Source organism: Plecotus auritus (genome assembly GCF_963455305.1).
Source record: "Plecotus auritus genome assembly, chromosome: 1".
Taxonomy (NCBI): domain Eukaryota; kingdom Metazoa; phylum Chordata; class Mammalia; order Chiroptera; family Vespertilionidae; genus Plecotus; species Plecotus auritus.
The window spans coordinates 245,229,239-245,251,047 of NC_137770.1; the positions used below are offsets into that span (position 1 = coordinate 245,229,239).

Genomic DNA, 21,809 nt, shown 5'->3' on the forward strand with positions numbered 1-21,809 from the left:
AGGCCTACGCTTGCACAAATTTTCGTGCATCGGGCCTCTAGTATATTTATAAAAGAAAAAGAAACACAGCTTGTGGAGCAAACACACACAGAAGGGGCAGCTGAGCACAGAGGTGCTGATGCAGGAGGGCGGCAGACACGGAGGCGCTGCCGTGAGAGGCTTCCGTGAGTTAGCTAGGGCACCCCCAGTCTTCCATCTGCTGAGGGCGGCAGACACGGAGGCGCTGCCGTGAGAGGCTTCCGTGAGTTAGCTAGGGCACCCCCAGGTCTTCACTTACATCCTTGATTCCTCTCTGTCAACCCACACCCACTCCCAGCAAATCCCAGTGGCTCTACTCTACCTTCAAAACATATCCACAACTCAGCGCCGATCACCGCCCTGTCCAGCTCACCTCCATCGCCTGCCTGGTCTCCACCTGCCTCCTCCCTTGGTCTCGTGGCTCCCTCCGCTGCCCTGTGATCTATTCTCACCCCTGCCGTAGGGATACTTTAACACAGCCGTGGGCAAACTATGGCCCGCGGGCCAGATCCGGCCCGTTCTGCTGTTCTATCCAGCCCGCGGAGCCGAAAGAGCGGAGGGTTCTCTTGCTCTCCCCTCCGCTCCTTTACTTTGAATTTATATTAGTTCACACAAACACTCCATCCATGCTTTTGTTACGGCCCTCCGGTCCAGTTTAAGAACCCATTGTGGCCCTCGAGTCAAAAAGTTTGCCCACCCCTGCAAAGTTTAACAGGATGGCTCAGAGCACGTCGCGTCCCTGCTCCCGTGGCCTCCATCCTACTCAGAGTATCAGCCAGAGGCCCGACCACGGGCTCTACTCTTCCTGCGGGGCCTTTTCTGGGCCCCTCCTCACCCTCTGGCCTCCCCACTACCACTCCTCCCTCCCCTCCCTCCACTCTGCTCCTGCCACACCTGCCTCCTTGCTGGCCCTGGACCACATCAAGCAGACCCACCAATGGCCTTGGTCTCACTATTATCTCAGCCTGGAAAGCTCTTCCCCGACATGACCTTGACCTCATTCACTACATACAGGGAGGGCTCTGGTCAACGGGCCGCCTCCTCAAAGCGCCTCCCTGGCCACCCTGTCTGGAGGGCACTTGTCGCCCTCTCTCTCGGTCCCCTTTGCCCACTTATGCCTCTCTGTAGCCTCAACCACCATGTGTCACACCAGAGCGACAGCATTACCTCGTGTCCTTCTCCTGCCCCGAGAAGGCAGGTCTCTTAGGAGCAGAGACTGCCCTGGTGCTTGTGTCCCGAGCACCCAGAGCGAGCACAGCCGGCCCGGGGGCCCTCCGGAAGCACTGGGGACGAATGGCCCTCCCGAAGCCCCTTGTCCACTCCGCCCTGCACCCTTCTCTCCTGCAGAACTTCCATTGGGGACGGGAACGTTCTACGGTCCAGGCTTCCAATACATCAGCCACCAGCACAGGGGCCACTGAGCACTGACATGTTTACGTTTCAACAGCCACACGTGGCTCTGGCTATTGAACTGGACAGAGCAGGTGGCAACCACGTGGGAAATGGGGTAACTGCCTATCGGCTCACCTTTGCAGGAGGAGAGAGAGAGGGATAAGTTAACAGTGAGCATTTATGTTCAGGTTTTCAAAGCACTTCTTGCAGACCCTAGCGACAAACTTCTGTCAGAACGTTCGGCACTGGCTTCCCCAAGGGAGGAGCAGGTACAGAACAGCAAGGGGGAGTGGAGGGGGGGGCGCCTCTGGACTGGGGGCCAGGGCCTGAGCACAGGGCTCCCTGCAAAGCCAGGCCACGTACTTCCGTCCTTGGTGGCAGGAACAGGCAAGGGGACCCTGTGGAATGTCTGTCAGGGTACTTTTTAAAAGCTCAGTAATTGACACCATAGTATCACTTTTGGCTTCTCTAAGAAAAACCTGAGAACCAATAATAGAAAGTGAAGGAGACCTCATTCAAGAGACCTACAATCTGTAGCCCCCGCCGCAGGTGGCCTGGGCAGCAGGTAGAGACCCCTCCTGGACCAGGGAGCTGGGTGAAGGAGGGCGGGAGGACCCCAGGGTGGGGCTAGCCCCTGAACCCACATTCCTGGGAACACAGGCCGGGGTTTGCCATGGACATCGGGGTGTAAACAGCGGAGGGAAGTGGTCAGAGGTATACACCTGGACAGACCACCTAGAGATCTGGGGGAGACGGATGGGAGAGAGCACAAATCAGGGGGCCCGGGGAGACCCAGAGAAAAGTCACGGAAGGCCAGAGGGGAGGGGGTGGGGACTGAACCAGGGCAGGCGGCCCTGCGGGAGGGGCAGACATCTGAGCTGATCAGGAGAAAAAGGCAGCAGGACTGGTGACCATTTTGGGCAGAAGGGGTGAAATCTAGGTGACAGCCAGGGCTTCGTGCCTTCCCCAGTTTGGGGACCGCAGAGGGAGGAGCTGGGTGGAGAGGGAAGTGGCTAAATCCATCCGCCAGGAGAGTGCGGTTAGGCACAACTCCAGCCAGTGATCCCCAACTCCAGCCAGTGATCCCCAAACTGTTCTCTTAGCACCGGCGCCCCCTCCCTAAGACGCTCTGTGCGCCTGAACTCCCCAAACTTTCACATTGCCCCCTGCGCCCTCCCTTTCTGCTCAGGTCCCGGGCTCCACGGAGCCCAGCCGCCCAAGTCAGACCCGAGAAGGGCGGCCCTCCTTACCTGCGCCGCGAGCTCAGGGCCCGCCCCGGGGGCTGCGCGGGGGTCAGGGGGCGCCTGCGCGCCGAGGGGATGCTGGAGGGGACCCGGGCCCACGGGGAGCCGGCCTCGGACCCCGGGCACAGCGGGCAGCGCCAAGGCGGCGACCAGGAGGCCCCCAGCCAGCACCCAAGTGGCGTGCCCCGGGGAGGCCGCCCAGCCCATCGCCCGCCCCCGCTCCGCGGCTCCAAAGTGGCGGGCGCGGCGGCGTTTCGGCCGCTTCCGGGCCCGGGCCCGCCCCGCCGCCGAGCATGCCCAGTGCGCGCCCCAGCCCCCGGGAAGTTTTCTGGAAGTCGCCAGTGGCTGGGCTCGGAGGGCGGAGGCGGTCCCGGCCGAGGACGGGGTGGGAGGGAGCGGGCCAGGCTGGCGCGCCGGTGGCCACACTTGGGTGAGCGCACGCCCATCCGGGGGCTCGGCACTACCCACAGCAGACCCGGGGACCCCCCTGCTCCCAAAGATTCCAGGGGCTCCGAGTGCCCCTCCACTAAGGCCCACATTGTTCTCTGAAGTCATGGCTGAGACCCACCTTTTCCGGAAAGCCACACCTGGCTGGAACCAGGGTCTGCCCAGCCCACCTGTGCGCCCCCCCCCCAGAAGCTTTTGGACAGGCGATGCCACGTGTCCTGGGGAGCCCAGAGGGGGCGGGACAGCACAGACAGGGGCTGGGGGGCGGGGCAGGAGGGTAGAGCCTGGCAGTTCAGGGCAGAGACGGAACGGTGACTCTCATTTCTGGTCGGGCACCCACTGCCTGAGCCCTCGCTGTGAGTTGGTGCCTGGAGCCGGAGGAGCAGCTGAGCAAACTCCCGGGACTCCTCCTGGGGACAAGCTGTGCCTTGCCATGGAGGGAGGAAAGGAGACAGACCCAGAGGCCTGGCGGCTCACTGTCTCCCGTCCTCCTGCTCCGCGGGCCCTCGGTTACAGTTCCCAGCTGTTCCCGGGGGAGAGGGCTCCTCTCATGCCTGCAGCCTCCGGCCAGGAAGGCGGCAACCCCAGCCCCTTCCTCCCCCTCCCAGGACAGGCCTTCTCTGAGTTCACATGGACAAGGTGCAGGGATCTGGGGATCCGAGGATTTATCAGCTAAGCTTCCCACAGAGGGTCCCCGGCAGTGTGCCAGGCGTGAGACCAGCCAAAGGCTTCTAAGTGATCGCATGTGACTGGACCCTCAACTCTGTCTGACAATGAGCAATTGAAAAGACGATTTTAATATTCAAACCACTTTGTAATAAAGTCAAATGCAAACACCACATTTTTAAAACTAACGCTTGAGTACCCGGCCGGGTGTGGCTCAGCGGTTGAGCATTGACCAGGAGCCAAGAGGTCAGGGCACCTGTCCGGGTTGTGGTTTCGGTCTTAATCCCCAGTGGGGGGCTTGCAGGAGGCAGCCAATCAATGATTCCCTCTCATCGTTGATGTTTCCATCTCTCTCTCCCTCTCCCTTCCTCTCTGAAATCAATAAAAATATATTAAAACAACAACAAACTAAAGCTTGGGTAACCAAGGAAATAGCCCTCATAAAGCAAGAACCCCGGGTTATTGCCCCCACAGACCTTCCCAGGAGCCTTGGAGATGCTTCTAAATGCACATTTTAAGAAGCGCTACATGCATCCTCTGAGCCCCGGAGCCAGACAGACACAGGCGTCAACACCCCTGTCCCATTGCCTCGTGGCAACTTTTCCTCCCTAGTGTCAGTTTCTCCATCTATAAAAACTAAATCTGGGTAAAGTTCCCAGCCTGTCCCCCCCCCCCCCCCCGGAAGGGCTGATGAGGAAATGGTGAAAAAAACTAGAAGTGTGAGCTGGGTGTCCAGGTTAAGAACACAGAAGCCATTGTAGCGCTCCCCGTGGGCCCCCTGCCCCAGCCCTCCTAGGGAATTAAGCTCCCACCTGTAAGAGTGTGTGTATGTGTGTGTACACATGTGTGTTCACTGCTGTGCCCCCCCCCCAGCCCCAGGGCAAGAGCTGGCACATAGCAGCTGCTCAGCTAATGTTTGCTGCAAGGAAGAGCAAGCTGAACACATCTGGTTGTTTCTCTCCCCGCACGGGCGTGCGACCCTCCATGCCTGACCTTGTCTGGTTCCTTGCTGGCCTGGTGCTGGTGGGAGCGGCAGGTCTGCTGTAAATGCCCAGGGAAGGAATGCCCACGCAGCCTCTGGTTTCTCCTGGGGGCTGGGAGTAACCGTCTTTGTGCACACTGTCTTAGAGGAAATCTTAAGAACAAGTTCAGAGGCAGTGGTGGCCTGTGCCGCCCAAGGGTGGCCAGGGGCAGGGGTGGAGGTGGAGGCCAGGCTGGAGTCGGACCTGCCCTGAGTCACGTGACTCTCACTCTGCGCTTCCTCGCGGGGAGGATGCGGGGGTGATAGTACCCATCCCCAGGGTTGCCGAGAAAGTTACTGAGTTCCGCAGGCTGAACGCTAGGCGTATTGAAAGCGCCCAGTAAACGTCTCCAAGCAACACCCTCCTCCGCGGATGGGCACCCCTCTGCGCTGAAGTCCGGAGGCCCAGGGTACACCAAGAACCCTCCCCAAAGTTCTCCGGCTGCAAAACAGCTCCCTCCGGGCATGCTCAGTACAAAGGCAGGGCTGGGGCGGGGGCGGCTCAAAGTTTTGGGCGGAAGATCGAGGCTCCTCCCTCCGGCTCAGGCTGCGCCGGGACCCGGGAAAGAAGACCGGGAAAGGAGACTACACAGGCCGGAAAGTCGCGAGAGCGCGCAGAGCCCCTGGCCCGCCCCGGCTCCGGGCTCCGGGCTCCGAGTCCGGCGTCGCCGACCTGGCGGTGACGGTGCACCGGACGGCGGGCCGGAGCGGTGCCTGCCGGCCGGCGGGATGCGGCCGGGCCGCGGCCTGAGCGCCCTCCGATGGCCCGCGGCGGGGCGGACTGCAGGAGCGACGCGCGGCTGCTGCTGGGCCGGGACGCGGTGCAGCCTGTGCCCGCGCTGCTGGCCCCCGCCGTGCTGCTGGGCGCCGCGCTTGGCCTCGGCCTCGGCCTCTGGCTTGGCTGCCGCGCCGCGCGCCCGCGGCCCCGACACCAGGTAGGTCGGCCGAGCCTGCAGTCAGAGTGTGGGGCGCACGGGGCGCGGTCTTCCTAGGCCCCTGGGTTGCGAGCCTGGGCTCTGCGTCCACTGGAGCGTGATCGCGGGCTTCGCGCGCAACTGGTCCTCGCTCCGGGCTCCCCTTAGGGTCCAGGAGGATGCTGGAGGCGGTGCCTGCCACGTGATGTAAACATCCGCTCAAGTCCTCCTGGCCTGGGCCTCAGCATCTAGCATCAGGGGGTTGGACTGCTGGCAGGGGCCCAGCCCGGCCTGGAGACCAGAGGGCTGGGGATCCCACCCCTGGATGGCCGTTCTGCTTCCTTGCTCTGTGCGTTACTAGTTAGCCTCTCCTGAGTCCCCGCTGCTGCCTGAGGCTGCACTCATGCATGCATTCATTCATGCACCCCTACAGGAAAAGTTTCGGGGCACCGCTCTAGCCGGGTCTTAGAGCCGCCTCAGTGAATAGGACAGACCCTGCCTTGGACTGGAGGGTCACAGCCTGCAGGAGACAGAGGACAGTAACATCAGAGTCTTCGGAGTCTTACAGCCTCAGGGGCTCTGGGAGGGGAAGCAGGACCACGGAATTGAGTGCTGACTGCTCCTTCTTGTCCTCAGAAGGTTCCGTGCTTCCACCATCCTGTTCTTTGGTGAATGTAACCTTTTCTCTCTCTCTCTGAGCAGCTTATCATGGTTTAAGTTTTCTTCTTCCCCAGGCGGCGTCTGTGCCCTGATTACTTCTTCCTCTTGTTTGTCTGTCTTTCATGTAAGTCTGTAATCCCGTGGCTGGTGACTCTTGGCCTCCTGGTCATTTCTAACTGGGGAGCAAAATACTGATGCTCCCCTGTGGGCTGGGTGAGACTCTCCTGGAGCAGTGCTGTAGGAAGGTCCGACCCGGGCCGCCCCTGCACAACCCCTGTACTGGGCCGCGATGACTGCTAAGCAAATGCCCCTACATCTCTGGCTTCATCATCTGCACCCCCCGCACCCGCCCCCGCTTCCCTGGACATGCTGAGCACGCTTCTGCCTCAGGGCCTTTGCACTGGCTGTGCCCGCGCCTTGTCCCTAGGGTACCTGAATGGCTTGCTGTCTCAACTTCCATCCAGTTCCTTCTCGAATGCCATCTTGTCCAAGAAGACGTCCCTCCCATCGCTCTCCATTCCCCCCGCCATTCCTCTTCTCTATAGCACTTGTCACCTCTGACATACTATTTATTTCCTTACTAGTGGGTGGCCCTGCACACACATCCGTGTGGGAGTAGCTGGCTGCGGCTTACCTCAGCTGGCCGCCAGGCCCACCGCCATTCATAGCTCTCCTGCACATAGCTCGCCACCCCGCCCTCCGGCTGTTTGGTCGTTACGCATCATGGCGAAACAACCATTTGCATATTACCTCATTATTATTATTATTATTATTATTATTATATAGAGTAGGATAGGATTTATTATGGAGGATAGGATTCTTTGTTGACATCTCTCTTGTGGCGCTAGAATGGGAGCTCCAGGAAGTCAGGGGCTTTGTGTTGTCCATTTCTCTGTTCCCTAGAAGAAGGCTTGACACCTACCAGCGTTAGATGTTCCGTAATAGTAGCTGATGAACTCGCTGACAAACGGCTGATATATTTTTTTTTAAATATATTTTATTGATTTTTTACAGAGAGGAAGGGAGAAGGATAGAGAGTTAGAAACATCGATGAGAGAGAAACAACATCAATCAGCTGCCTCCTGTACACTCCCTACTGGGGATGTGCCCACAACCAAGGTCTATGCCCTTGACCGGAATCGAACCCGGGACCCTTCAGTCCACAGGCTGATGCTCTATCCACTGAGCCAAAGCAGTTAGGGCGGCTGATATTTCTTGTTCAAAGATGCTATCCATGAGCAGACAGTGGTCCAAGAGGGACTCGACCAGTGTCTCCGGCATACTAGGATTTAAAATACATTGAGACTTATGTTCCCTGCAAACACAGAATGAGCAAAACTGAGCCAGTGCCCCGGAGAGGGCGTACAAGGCGAGGCTCCTGAGAGGTTCTAGTCATCACGTTCTCGTCACCGATCGATACGTAGCCTTGTTTCACGTGTGCTCCTGTGTAAAGACACGTTACTTAATAGGTCCTGTTGATAACATTGAACGCCTGGCCAACCGCTGTAAGTCAGGCCTGAGCGAAATGTCTCTCGCGCGCATTTTCTCCCCGGAGCGCGCCGCAGCCTTCTGGTGCTCCGGACGCTAGACCACACTGCAGCCTGCGCGTAGCGGTCACTTTAAACAACAGAATTGCTACAAAAAAGCAAAAAAAAAAAAAAGGCACTAGATAGAACACAAAGAGAGCGATGGCCCGCGGTTGTGAGCTGAGCCAGAGGCGGTTCATTCTCAGCAGGAAAAGGCACTCACACCTTTCACCGCCCTCACGCCCAGGAAGGACCACAGCAGCACCCAGGTGTAGGTTCGGGGTTACAGACAGAGTTTAGCGAGCTCTCGAATTTGCAAATGCACAATCTGCACAGCGGGGTGGTCACCTGCCGTTCACAATAAAGCCGCTCTGTAATTTAAGGTAATCGAACACATTTTCTGAGAAGTCACCCCGTGACGTCAGTGGGAAGAACAGGAAAATGAATATTTAGGCGCTGTTTCTTGAGATGAGCCGCTAAGCATTCAGGGGCTCCCAGGTTACGGGCCACCGCCCTGAGGAACAGTGGAATGTGCTTTGACCCAAGGGTTGCCTCCAGGGCCTGAGGACATGCTGAGAGGGGGTTCTGGGGCTTCTCAGGGTGACACCTGGACAGCCTGGCAGGATGTAGCTGCCCCCCAAGTGGGAGTGAGAGACGGGGCAGTGCACACGGGGCCAGGTGGCAGCCCGGAGCTGAGCAGGCGTGACCGCTGGGCGTGGGGACCTGATGGCACTGTCCCGGGGGCCCTGGGCTGCGGACTCCAACCTGTCCCCACCTTTGGGTTTTAGGTAGACGACGCCCAGAGTCTGCTCAAGAACTTGGAGTCTAGGGCCCAGACCCCGTCCGAAGCCGGCTCCCCGCCCAGGAGGAGGAAGAGAGGGGCGCGGGCCTCAAAGGATGCGGAGGCTCTGGACGTAAGTGGGGTGTGTGGTGTGTCTGCCCAGGTGCACGTGGGTGTCCTCCGTCCCCCCTGCCCGCACGGGTGCCTCCAGACGAGCCTCTGACAGAGAGGGCCAGTGGGCTTCCTTTTGAGGTATCATTTACACACCGTAACAGGCAAGGGGTTCAGCTTCCAGTTTGATGGGTGACAGCTGTGTACACCCTGGACCCCGGTACCCCAGTCAGGGACGTTGCACCCCTGGAAAGCTTCCCAGCGCCCTGCGCCCCTTTCCAGCCCACCCCTACCCCAGCCCCCTTCCCGAGGCAACCACTGCAGCGTTTCCAGCGCTGCCCCTGGCTTTGCGTCCCAGGCTTTCACACGTGCGTCTGGGGCCTGCATGTTCTCATGTCCCGCCTCTGAGAGGCAGCCACGTCCTCGCACCTGTTAGTCATTCGTCCTGCGATCGCGTGGCCCGGCGTGGGGATGTGGCCGGCGTGGTGATGTGGCCGGCGTGGCGTGGGTGGTGTCCGCTATTCCGAATAAGGCCTCTGTGAATGTGTGTGCATAGGTTCGTTTGCTTTCATTTGGCTTTATTTCTTTTAAGTAAAAATGAAGTAAACATCTAGGAGGTGGAGTCCTGGGCCTTGGATGGAGATATCCAAAGATGGATTCTCTCTGTACCCCCTTCCTGGCCCCCCACGCAGTCCAGCCCCAGCCTTCCGGGGAGCATCGCTTCCTGGGTGGGATCCAGGATCCCGGAACCCAGTCCCAGCTCTGCCACCTGTTTGCTGTGTGATGTGGGGCAAGAAACAGAACCTCTCTGAGCCTCCAGATTCTCAGCTTTACTGATGACAGTGATCTGCCGGCTCCTCGGGGTCCCCGGGAGTCCACTGGGATCATTCCTGCCGCGGAATAAGGCCGAAGCAGCGTGTGCAGGGAGCCACGGCCTTCCACCTCCCAGGAGGCACACGCATGTTTTCTCCCTGTGAGCTGTTGAGCTGTGCCCAGGCCACGCCCTTGTCGAGCTAATAATTGCCAGCGTTGAGTTAAAGATCTGCCCGCTCCGGGGACTGGCTGGCCCAGATGCCCCTGCAGACAGCGCCTCAGAGACGGGGCAGGGGACTGACTCTGACAGGGCGCGTCCCGCTGTGACCCCCGTGTCCTATAAGGCCCAGAGAACCGAGGCACACGTGCCTCCCATCACTCCTGGTCTGAGCTCTAGAGAAACAGCTCACGTCAGCCAAAAACAAACACAGTCCCCCTAGGCTCCCGGGCGCGCGGCTCCAGCCCCGGCTCGCTTCTCTGCGTCCTGCCCTGGTGGTGGGTGAGATGCCTCTCCTTCCCTTCAGTCATGCTCTCACTGATTGCCTGAATAATGGCATTGCTTTGGCGGAAGAAGGTTTGCATTGAAATGTGCACTGCCTCCAGGTTCCTGAATCACCGCGTGGCTGCAGCTGGGAGTTTGTCAGCTAGGAGGAGCTCTGAACTGGGGAGCCCTGAGAATCCACACACAGCCAGGCCCTGCCCAAGGCCGTGCTGAGTGCCTCCGGTCCTCCGTCCGCTGACAGGCACCAGGACCGGCCCTGGGCCTGCCCCCGAGGGGATGGCGCACCCCAGGGGACAGAATGGAAGAGCCACCAGTCTCAGGTCTCCCACGCGGCTGGGGTGACACCATCAGCTGGGACTGTGTTTTCCTGCACGGGCCCGGGCGCCCCGTCCTCAGGTCCTGCTCCCATAGGTGTCAGGTGGTCCAACCTCTGCATCCTTTCCTTCTCAGAAAATGGGTGGTTGTTTTTATTGACTTCAGAGAGGACGGGAGAGGGAGAGAGAGAGAGAAAGAAACATCCATGATGAGAGAGAAGCATGGATCGGCTGCCTCCTGCACGCCCCACGCTGGGGATGGAGCCCGCCACCCCGGCCTGTGTCCTGATCAGGAATCACATCGTGACCTCCTGGTTCAGAGGTCGACGCTCAGCCACGGAGCCACGCCGGCCGGACAGTGCTTTTCGCAGGAAGCGCAGTTTTTGTTTTGTGCCTCCCTGTTGAAGGTGAACCCCGGGAGGCAGGGGCTGGGCCTTCCTCTCCCTGTTCACGTCTTCTGTCCTTCTCTCCCTCCATGTGAAGAGGTTCAAGTGGCCGCGCCCTCTCTGCTTTCGCGTGGAATTCTCAGTGAGTGTGTCTCCTCTCGAACATCAGCCAGGCCTGTGAAGTCACATGGCCGCGCTCCGTCGGGCCCGCCCCTGCTTCCCAGCCTCGGCTGTCTTGAACTTCTTAATCATTTCTGAGTAAGACCTCATTTTGTGCTGAGCCCCGCAAATGATGTAACTGGTTCTGAAGACAGACGTTTCATCTTACTGCCATTCTTCGCTTTTGTCCTCAAAAAGCAGAGAGCGAGACTGGATGCTGGGGGCTGGGGACTGGGGGATGGTCCTCCCCCGGGGTCAGAGGGCAGCCAGGAGGGTTGGCAGCTGGACAGTGATGGGAACTGCATGTTTCAAAGGTCATCTGATCGCCCCGGAGGATGAAATGGAGGGTGTCGCCCTCTCAGCCTTGGTTGGCCCCTCTGGAGCCAGGGATCTGAGTTCAAATCCCAGTTCTGGCATGTATTAGCTGTGCAGCCCTGGGCACGTGGCTTAACCTCTCTGTGCTCATCTCTCCTGTGTGAGAAATGGAGACGGTAACCTCTGTCGCCAGACCCTTGGGGGCTTACGGAGGAGGCACATGTCCCATTCTTGTCACCTAAGCCATTTCTGCGAGTCACAAGGAACGAATAGAAACGACAAGAAGCGGGTCCCTGCCGCTCCCCGCCCTGCTCCGTAGGGCAGCATGGGGAACCCTCTCAGGAGACGTACGGGGCCTGGTGCTGCTCGGGCAGGTGCTGTGTCAACTTGCGCATGGTGAGGGAGCGGAAAATCTGTATGTTTCGCTCATGGTCACAGAGCGCTTTCTGCAAGATTCAGCTGAAAAGCAGTGAGGCGGGAGTGGGTGCGGGTTTCCCCCACCAGCCTCTTCGAGCTTGGGTGGGAGGTCTGGGCGCCAGGCTCCTGCCTTACCGGCCTGCTCCCCTCCGTCCACGTGCTGGTTGTTTCCAAAGCATTCATTTGGCATCGACTCTGCCACGTGCAGGGGGCGTGCTGGCAGGGGAGAGGTGAGAGACGCAGGATGGAGAGAGGCGGGGTGGAGAGCGGGCGGGAAGAGCCCTCCTGCTGCGGTCAGGAATGCTTCCCGGGGTGGCTTCTGAGCAGGACCTCGTGGGCTCCGCACCACCGCTGCCAGCTGCTGTGGTCTCGCTTCTGTCCTGCACAGCCACTCGCTGGGCGCTTCACCTGCGTGGCCCTGGGGACAAGTACCTACCGGGGCACTGTCTGGGAGGACCAAGGCTCAGAAAAGTGAAAAGACCACCCACCTCTGCTTTTTGTGTGAGGGGGGTCTAACCCCAAGTCTTGCGTGAATACTGCCACATGAAGTGTTTATGCCAGTGGCACAGCTAACATCATTCTGTCGGACTTTTCCACTAAAATGTGGTGTACAGTTTTAGGAACACTCTTGGTCATTATTGTCATGGTATTTAAATCCTGCTTTCTTCCAAAGGTGAAGACTAGGAATAAATGCATGTGCTGCTTAACCTCTTTCTGCCCATTCATCACCTGTCAGTACATCTATCCCTCCCCCATCCAGCCATCCACCATTCTCCCACTTGTCAATCCGTCTATTCATATTTATCCTTCCATTCATCTGTCCATGTACCCACCCATTTGTCCGTCCGTCTGTCTATCCATCATCTATTCATCCATTCATTACCTGCCCATCTATCTTTCCAGCTGTCTGTAAGTTCCTCTATCTACCCATTTGTTCATTAATTCACTCATTCATCCATCTGTTCACCCACTTATTCACCTGTCCATCCATCTACCCATTTATCTGTACATTCATCTGTATACTCATCTACCCATGTATTTGTCCATCCATCCATCCATCCATCCACTCACCTGCCCATCCACCCATCCATCTATCCATCCATCCATCCATCCATCCATCCATCCATCCATCCACCCATCCATCCATCCCTCCGTCTATCCATCCATCCATCCATCCATCCATCCGTCCATCAACTCACCTGCCCATCCATCTATCTACCCATCCATCTATCCATCCATCCATCCATCTATTTATCCATCCACCCATCTACCCATCCACCATCCACTCACTTGCCCATCGATCGATCCATCCATCCATCCATCCATCCATCCATCCATCCATCCATCCACTGACCTGCCCATCCATCTATCCATCCATCCATCCATCCATCCATCCATCCACTCACCTGCCCATCCATCTATCCATCCACCTACTCACCTGCCCATCCATCTATCCATCCATCCATCCACTCACCTGGCCATCCATCCATCCATCAATCCATCCATCCATCCATCCATCCATCCACTCACCTGCCCATCCATCTATCCCTCCATCCATCCACCCACTCACCTGCCCATCCATCTATCCATCCATCCATCCACTCACCTGCCCATCCATCCATCCATCCATCCACTCACCTGCCCATCCATCCATCCATCCACCTATCTATCTATCCATCCATCCATCCATCCACTCACCTGCCCATCCATCTATCCATCCATCCATCCACTCACCTGGCCATCCATCCATCCATCAATCCATCCATCCATCCATCCATCCACTCACCTGCCCATCCATCTATCCCTCCATCCATCCACCCACTCACCTGCCCATCCATCTATCCATCCATCCATCCACTCACCTGCCCATCCATCCATCCATCCATCCACTCACCTGCCCATCCATCCATCCATCCACCTATCTATCCATCCATCCATCCATCCATCCACTCACCTGCCTATCCATCCATCCATCCACTCACCTGCCCATCCATCTATCCATCCACCTATCTATCCATCCATCCATCCATCCACTCACCTGCCCATCCATCTCTCCATCCATCCATCCACTCACCTGGCCATCCATCCATCCATCAATCCATCCATCCATCCATCCATCCACTCACCTGCCCATCCATCTATCCCTCCATCCATCCACCCACTCACCTGCCCATCCATCTATCCATCCATCCATCCACTCACCTGCCCATCCATCCATCCATCCATCCACTCACCTGCCCATCCATCCATCCATCCACCTATCTATCCATCCATCCATCCATCCATCCACTCACCTGCCTATCCATCCATCCATCTGTCCATCCATCCCTCTACCTGTTGTCTGTCTGTCCACTCATCCATCCACCTATTCCCCCATCATTCATCCATCCTTCTGCCGAGTGAGTGCTTACTTAGGCCTGTGTGTGCCTGCGTGGTCCCTTTCCCAGGCCACTGTGACAAGTCGGTGTGGCACTTCGGAAACCCTTGGCGGCTTATCCTTCATCTCCCGGAAGCTCCCCATGCCGTCTGTTCTTCTTCCCAGGAACGCAAGCCGTCCTTCAACAGCAACATCACAGCATTCGCACTGAAGGCGAAAGTCGTCTATCCCATCAACCAGAAGTTCCGGGTGAGAGGCCTGCGCTCCGTCTCGGGATCCAGTTACTCAGTAGTGCCCTGGAGATTGGGGTGGAGAAGTGGGGTTCGATGTGCAGTTCAGGTTCTACTCAAAGGCTTATGGCAGCCATTGTAATGGGCAAAGCGTGAGGCTTTGTCACCGAGCAACACTTAGGGGTTTGATGGCATTGTGGTCAGGGCCAGGGGCTGCCTGGGTGTATCAAGGCAAGGAATCACCATGGTGTGTTGTATCTATCCCAGGGACAGCACAGTAGGACAGCACCCACCCTGCTCGCGTAACACTAAAACAAATACCGATACTGACACAGCTACCAGCAGCTCGTTCCCAGACCCCGAGGCTCACGCCAGCAGCCGACACTCCTGAACACTTACGGTGGGGCCGGCTTGTGCTAAGCGTTGGTCATGCATCCGGCTTCCAGCCTTACATGCTCCTAGGAGATAAAGAACACTGTCGTCTCCACTTTACGCAGAGGAAACGGAAGCCCAGAGGGGCTCACGACCGCCCGAGGTCACTGCAGAAAGCGGCAGGGCCAGTCACCCCCTCCCCGGGCTGCAGGCCTTATACCGAAGGCAGGGGTTCATACCTGCAGCCGGGAGCTTCGCTGAGAGCGGGCTACCCCATGGCGCCGCAGGAGCCCTCAGCCGGTGAAGTGCTCTGTGGGAAAAAGAGTTTCCTGGTCAAGAAAGTTGAGGAAAATGCTGGCAGGAAAGAGGACAGGTTCTGGAGTGACCCCGACTCACTCTGAACACTCCCCCGCCCCCTGCCCCCTTGCTGTGTACTGCAGGCCATTTCCTGACTTCTGGGGCCTCGGTTTCTTTATCTGTGAAATGGGAGTAATGGGCCCTCCTGCCTCAACCAGTGGTTTTGAGGGTTAAGTCGGACGGTAGACATAGGGCTGAGGCCCGTGTGTGACAGCTAAGCACGCAGTACCCGTTCTGTTTCCTAAATCAGCACTTGCCTTGGAGCAGCCGGGGTCTGTCAAAGGCTCTGAGAGTTCCCGCACCGCAGAAATTAGTCCACCCTGGTTCACGCAGACTTTCCCAGATTAGGTTCTCCGGGGAACCCTTACAGTGAACAGAAACGGGTTGCAGTTCATGGACCTGTTCCCCGGAACACACACTGGGAACCACTTCCTTCCTTAGCTCTCTGTGGGGAGGCGGGGTACACTCCTAGAACAGGGGCATTTGTTCAGCACCACACCCACTGCCGGGTCGTCTCCCCAGTGGCCACTGGGCGTGGCTCGAGGTCAGGGGAGCATGGTCCTCAGCCTGGAGGCTGCCCCCCCCCGTCTGGGAGGGACACAGTGTGGTGTCGGGCTGCACAGAGAGACGGGCCTGTGGAAGCTGGTGTGGGCTGGGCTTCCAAGAAGGTAGGCTTTGGACTCTGTGTCTGGGGAACGGCTGCTTCCGCCCAGCAAAGTGGGGGGAGAGGGTTTCAGCCTTGGGAGTGGGGGGAGCGGGGAGGGCAGAGCCCTGCTCAGGATGCACCAGGCTGCGCCCTCTTGAGGTCATGGCCGGAACTGCATTTCTTTGAGCCAACCCCAGGGCAATGGCATGCCGCCTGGAATGCCCGGGGAGAGGAGGGGGCGCCACGTCAGTGCAGGTGAAGAAGCGCTAGGTGGTCAGCGCGTTCGTGGACAGAGCTGGCCCCGGGTCTGAGACAGCAGCGAGCAGCAAGTGGGCTGCTGTAGAGATGGGCAGGCGGGCAGCCGAGTGCCAGGTGGAGCGGTCATCAGGGCAGAGGCAGGCTCATAGCTAAGGGGCAGGGGGGAGCCTGATGCAGAGCCCTGGCCTCTTGGGGACAAGAGAGCTGTGACACGGGTCCACTCCCGCCCCTGCCCAGCCTGCCCGCCTGCCCGCCCCGGGAGCCGCCGTTGCGGGTGGAATTACCGAGTCAGACTCCTGGTGGTCGCGTGCACTGAGTCCCATTTCTCTTCTGCCGCCCCAGCCCCTGGCGGACGGCTCCTCCAACCCGTCTCTGCACGAAAACTTAAAGCAGGTGGTTTTGCCCAACCAGCCGGCGGAGGCGTCGCCTTGCAGCAGCCTGGGCAGCCTGAGCCAGGCCGACAAGGACGAGTGCAGCTCCTCGTCCAGCATCCACTCGGCCGCCAGCGACGACAGGTTCCTCGGCCGCGCCTTCCTCTGCGTCCACAGCTTCCCCGAGGCCCTGACCTGCGAGAGGTGAGGAGGGCGGATGGAGGACGCAGGCCCACGAGGCATGTCGTTGTCAGAGGAGGAAACGGAGAACGGAGGCCCAGAGAGGTTGAGCAACTCAGCCAGGGACACACAGCCGCCCCGCATCAGAGTGGGACCCTGTCTCCCTCCGTCACTTGACATGTGGTATCAACCTCCTAAGAGTTATGGGGTCAGGATCCAGCCTCGGAGAGACTTCAGGGGACCCTCGATGCGTCAGCGGCGTGCCCTGTGCTTGGCATCGCAGCGAGCACTGAGTAGGCGCCTTCCGGGTGCTGGGCCGAGTGCTGAGCAGTTTGCAAGGAGTTCTTGTTGCATGAGCACAAGGATCAGGTCCGTCCTGTCCCCTACCCCGTCTCTCCCGCCAGCGGGAGCCTGGGACAGGTTCAGTGATGGGTACCTGTTAATCAGCCAGTGAACTAATTCCTCCTAACAACCTCATCAGGTGGGGGCTAGCTTTGTCCCCATTTTATGAAGGAAATGTGCCCCGACCAGGAATCGAACCATGACCTCCTGGTTCATAGGTAGGTGCTCAACCACTGAGCCATTCCTGCTGATCAATGATTATCTCTCATCATTGATGTTTTTTTGGTTTTTTTTAAATATATTTTATTGATATTTTACAGAGAGGAAGGGACAGGGATAGAGAGTTAAAAACATCGATGAGAGAGAAACATCGATCAGCTGCCTCCTGCACACCTCCTACTGAAGAGTGCCCGCCACCAAGATACTCCCCAGTAGGAGGTGTGCCCTTGACCGGAATCGAACCTGGGACCCTTCAGTCTGCAGGCCGACGCTCTGTCTATCCACTGAGCCAAACCGGTTTCGGCTCATCATTGATGTTTCTACCTCTCCCTCTCCCTTCCTCTCTGAAATCAATAAAAATATGTAAATAAATAAAAAAATAAAGTGAATCTCAGAGAGGCTGAGTGACCTGCCCAAGGTCACACAGCGGATGGTGATGGAACCAGATTTGACCCCACCACCTTATCTGCAAAGTCCACGCTCAGAATATTCACACTATCCATCCTGGAGCGGGACTCAGCTCGTGGTCGGTGCCTAGAAACTCAGTCGGGGGGTCGGGGGGGGGGGGTGTGGGCCGGTCCTCAGGCCTGTCTGCTCCAAGTTCGGTGAGCTCGAGGGGCCCTGGACACAGCCCAGGGCTGTGGCATGAGTGGGCTCAGAGCCGGAGCTGGGTGAGGACCCTGCAGGTGGCCCACGGTGGGAGGGACTTGGCTGGACCGGAGCCCCTTTCCTCGCTGGGAAAGGCTGTTTCTGAGCCTTGGGCTTAGGGGACGTCCAACTGTCCGGGATCAGTCGTTTAAAAGGCACTTGCCTGTGTAGGAGAAAAAGAGAGCCTTCACCTCACCCTGCCTCTTACCTGCCCCTGTGGCCGTGACCAACACGGGTTTCTCTGGCCCTCGGTTTCCTGCGTCAGCGTCCTCATCTGTCAAGTGGGCACAGGCTGTCTAACTGAGCTCTCAGGAAGGTGGCATGCGATACGGGCCTGCCCGTGACCGGAGCACGTGTCAGGGTCACTTCTCCCACCTGCCGTCCCTTCCGCTTTTGTCCTTGATGTCCAGGCTGCAGTCCCCTCTGGTCACGAGTGGGCCGCAGAGAGCTCCTGTAACCCCTTCTCGTAAACCGTGGTGGCTGCTGGGAATCTCCGCGCACTGCACGTGTAAAATCTGGAGCCAGGACCCGCGTGGCTCATACTGAGCAGGGACACCCTATCTGTCACCTCCCTCCCCAACTCAAACACTCAAAGGTCTGTCTTTCTCTTTTGCGACTTTGCAGCGCCGACCTTGACCTGTGCATCTATAACCTCCACTTAAAAGACCTGCTCCGGCTGGACGCGGCGCTGAGGCAGGACAGGCACTCGGTAGGTGGAGAGGCGGGCGCGGACCCTTCAGGGCTCAGGAACCGCCACCCGGGCTCTGTACGCCGGGACCCCTGGGAGGTGGGTGTGGGGAGGGAGAGCGACCTTAGAGAGAGAGCCCAAGATGGGAAGGCAGCTCCTGCCTGCGGTGGGCACCAGCTTCCCTTTATCCAGAGAGGGAGGGGGAGGGAGACAGAGAGAGAAAGAGAGACAGAGAGGGGAAGAGAGAGAGAGAGACAGAGAGAAAAAGAGAGACAGAGAGGGGAAGAGAGAGAGAGACAGAGAGAGAAAAAGACAGAGACACAGAGGGAGAGACAGAGAGAGGGACAGAGAGGGAAAAAGAGAGACAGAGAGAAAGAGAGACAGAGACACAGAGGGAGAGACAGAGAGAGGGACAGAGAGGGGAAAAGAGAGACAGAGAGAGAAAGAGAGACAGAGAGAGAAAAAGACAGAGACACAGAGGGAGAGACAGAGAGGGAAAAGAGAGACAGAGAGAAAGAAAGAGAGACAGACAGAGGAGAGAAAGAGAGACACACACACACACACACACAGAGAGAGAGAGACAGAGAGAGGGACAGAGAGAGAAAAGAGGGACAGAAAGAGAGAGACACACACACAGAGAAAGAGTCAGAGACACAGGAGAGACAGAGAGAGGGACAGAGAGAAAAGAAGCAGAGAGAGAGAGACAGACAGGTAGACGGGGAGAGAGAGAGACAGAGAAAGAGACAGACAGAGACACGGAGAGGGAGAGGGAGAGAGAAGCAGGAGGACGGGGGAAGGAGAGGAGGGAGGGAGATACTGTTGTTTAAACCATTATTTCTGTTATGTTTCCTTCTTTGGCAATAGATGTTTATTCAGATTTTTAAAATGTGCCTCCTTGACCTCCTTCCAAGAAAGAAGCCTGATGACGAATTCTACCAGAAGATTCTTTCAAAACAAGAAAACGTAAGTCTTCAATCTGTATTTCCAGGTAACTGGACAATAGCTTATTACAATACTAGAGGCCCGGTGCACAGATTCGTGCACCGATGGGTCCCTCAGCCTGGCCTGCAGGGATCGGGCCGAAACTGGCTCTCCGACATCCCCTGAGGGGTCCTGGATTGCGAGAGGGAGGTTCTCGGGTGACACACCCCGGAATCGGGCTCCCTTCTCTCTGTTCTGGGTGCATCACCCGAGAACCACCACTGCCAAGTCACGGCAGCTCTGCAGCTCCTACATTGAGCATCTGCCCCCTGGTGGTCAGTGAGTGTCATAGCTACTGGCTGGTCAAATGGTCGCTCAGGGTTTTATATATATAGACTAGGGGCCCCGTGCATGAAATTTGTGCACTGGGGGTGGGGGGGTCCCTCAGCCCAGCCTGCCCCCTCTCAAATACTGGGAGCCCTCAGGGGATGTCCCACTGCCCCCTCTCACATACTGGGAGCCCTCAGGGGATGTCCTAAGCCGCAGTCTGGCCTCCCTTTGTGGGAGGCAACCGGGCTGATCAGGGGAAGGCACCAGCCCCATCACCCCGCTGCTGCAGCCACTGCCAGTCACCACAGCCACCAAGGTGTTTTCATCAACACGGACTCCAGTCCCTTCACCATGAAAAAATAACAGCTTTCTTTAGGCATTTTCAAGATGTGTCTTTCATAGGATATGACATTTCTTTCTTTCTTTTTTTTTTGATCCTCACCTGAGGAGATGTTTCCATTGATTTTCAGAGAATGTGGAAGAGAAAGGGAAAGACAGAGAGAAACATCAAGGTGAGAGGAACACTTTGATTGGTTGCCTCCTGCATGAGCCCTGACCTGGGCCCCAGCCAGGGAGGAGCCTGCAACCTAGGTACATGCCCTTGATCAGAATTGAACCCAGACCCTGCGGTAGGCAGGCCAAGGCTCTATCCACTGAGCCAAACCGGCTAGGGCAGGATATGGCATTTCTTAGCCCACCAGCAGCAGACCTTTGTTTTTTTCTCCAGAAGTGTGGTGGGAAAACCCTAGATCACCTTTTTGGATTCTTATACCCAAGTTACTAAGAATATTACCAGTGGCATACAGGGAGCTTAGCCAATGAGCAGTAAGAAAAGGTATTTCCTCTGTAGTTCACACCGATCGCCGGCTGGGTTCTGCCCAGGCCTAAAGCCTCTGGCTGAAGCTTTAGGCCTGGGCAGGGGACCCCCAGCTCCCTCTTATCGCCAGCTCCACCCCTGACCAGGCCTAAAGCCTCAGGCCCTGGGTAGGGGACCCCCAGCTCCCTCTTATCGCCAGCTCCACCCCTGACCAGGCCTAAAGCCTCAGGCCCTGGGTAGGGGACCCCCAGCTCCCTCCGATCGCCAGCTCCGCCCCTGCCCCCTTGGCTCTGATCGCAGGCTTGGCCCTACCCAGGAGCCCCCTGGCTCAGGCCCTTCCCAGGCTGCTCAGGGCCTACGCTGGGGCCTACCTCAGAGTGACCTGGGTGCCAGGATGTTACCGGGACCCAGGCGCTGGGGCCTATGTATGCAAAATAACCTCCGTCTTTGTTGGGTTGATTTGCATACTCACTCTGATTGGCTATGGGCGTAGCGGAGGTATGGTCAATTTACAAGTTTGTCTATTATTAGGTAAGATACGCTTTTAACATAATACAGAGATACAGACATGAGTACAGATGTAAAAATCACAATGTGGACTAAAATGGGAAAAATATTGGAGGCAGAGAAGAATGTCGGTCATGTTCTCTGCCCAAGAGAGTCGCCATGGACGTGACTTCCTGTTCAGGCTCGGGGCGTTTTTAAATATATGATTTCCCAGGGCTGCAGAAGGATTGAGAGGTGCTGTTGCATTGCTTTCTACGCCTGGTCTACTTTTTGTGGAGGGATGAGTACTATAGGAGAAAATAATGCATCGTTCTCGAGGCTCTACGTGTAAGGAGAAAAATAGGTTTCTATCATCAAACCTTAAATAGGACAACACCCATAGCACTGAATTATGGTTAAGACATATTTCCCAGGGGTAAGAAATATTATATGAGAACGTGAAAAACAAAGGTATTTCTTTCTCCAGAATTTAAGACACATTCAACATGTTCTTCATTTCCTTTCTTTTGCCTTTTGCAGGATTTGGAGGAATTAGAAAAGGGACTTCAGGTCAGGCTGTCAGACACGGAGACGCTGGGCACCGGTGACTCCCAGTACATCACGCTGGCAGACGTGGAGAAGAAGGAGAGGGAGTACTCTGAGCAGCTGATCGAGAACGTACGTGGTCAACTTTTTCCTGCGTAAAAGCCGTGGTTTCGAGACAGTCCCACTGGGGAGAGTGGATGCGCCTAGAACCGTGTTTAATACCGGGATTCCCTGCTGGGTCGGCCCCGGAGGCAGGGATCCGCCTCCGAATTGAGTGATGGACAGGTGTCGTTAAGGGCCAGGATTTTCAGAGGGAGGCGTTTTATTGTCATAAC

General features: G+C 57.4%; 2 protein-coding genes across 3 annotated transcripts in view; one reads left to right on the forward strand and one right to left on the reverse strand.

Moving 5' to 3' along the window:
• EVC2 (EvC ciliary complex subunit 2) overlaps positions 1-2,914 on the reverse strand; it is a 71,503-nt gene extending 68,589 nt beyond the window's left edge. Inside the window, exon 1 of the mRNA XM_080687438.1 lies at positions 2,661-2,914. Within this exon, the coding sequence (XP_080543564.1) occupies positions 2,661-2,861 (201 nt within the window). The 5' untranslated portion in view covers positions 2,862-2,914. The remainder of the gene's footprint in view (positions 1-2,660) is intronic.
• Positions 2,915-5,316: 2,402 nt separating this feature from the next.
• The window catches only part of EVC (EvC ciliary complex subunit 1), a 53,515-nt gene continuing 37,022 nt past the window's right edge, over positions 5,317-21,809 (forward strand). For both annotated transcript variants that reach the window (XM_080650563.1, XM_080650564.1), the window contains exons 1-7: positions 5,317-5,723; positions 8,677-8,802; positions 14,229-14,312; positions 16,269-16,501; positions 18,311-18,395; positions 19,239-19,337; positions 21,469-21,606. In XM_080650563.1, the coding sequence (XP_080506689.1) occupies positions 5,550-5,723; positions 8,677-8,802; positions 14,229-14,312; positions 16,269-16,501; positions 18,311-18,395; positions 19,239-19,337; positions 21,469-21,606 (939 nt within the window). In that variant the 5' untranslated portion in view covers positions 5,317-5,549. The remainder of the gene's footprint in view (positions 5,724-8,676; positions 8,803-14,228; positions 14,313-16,268; positions 16,502-18,310; positions 18,396-19,238; positions 19,338-21,468; positions 21,607-21,809) is intronic.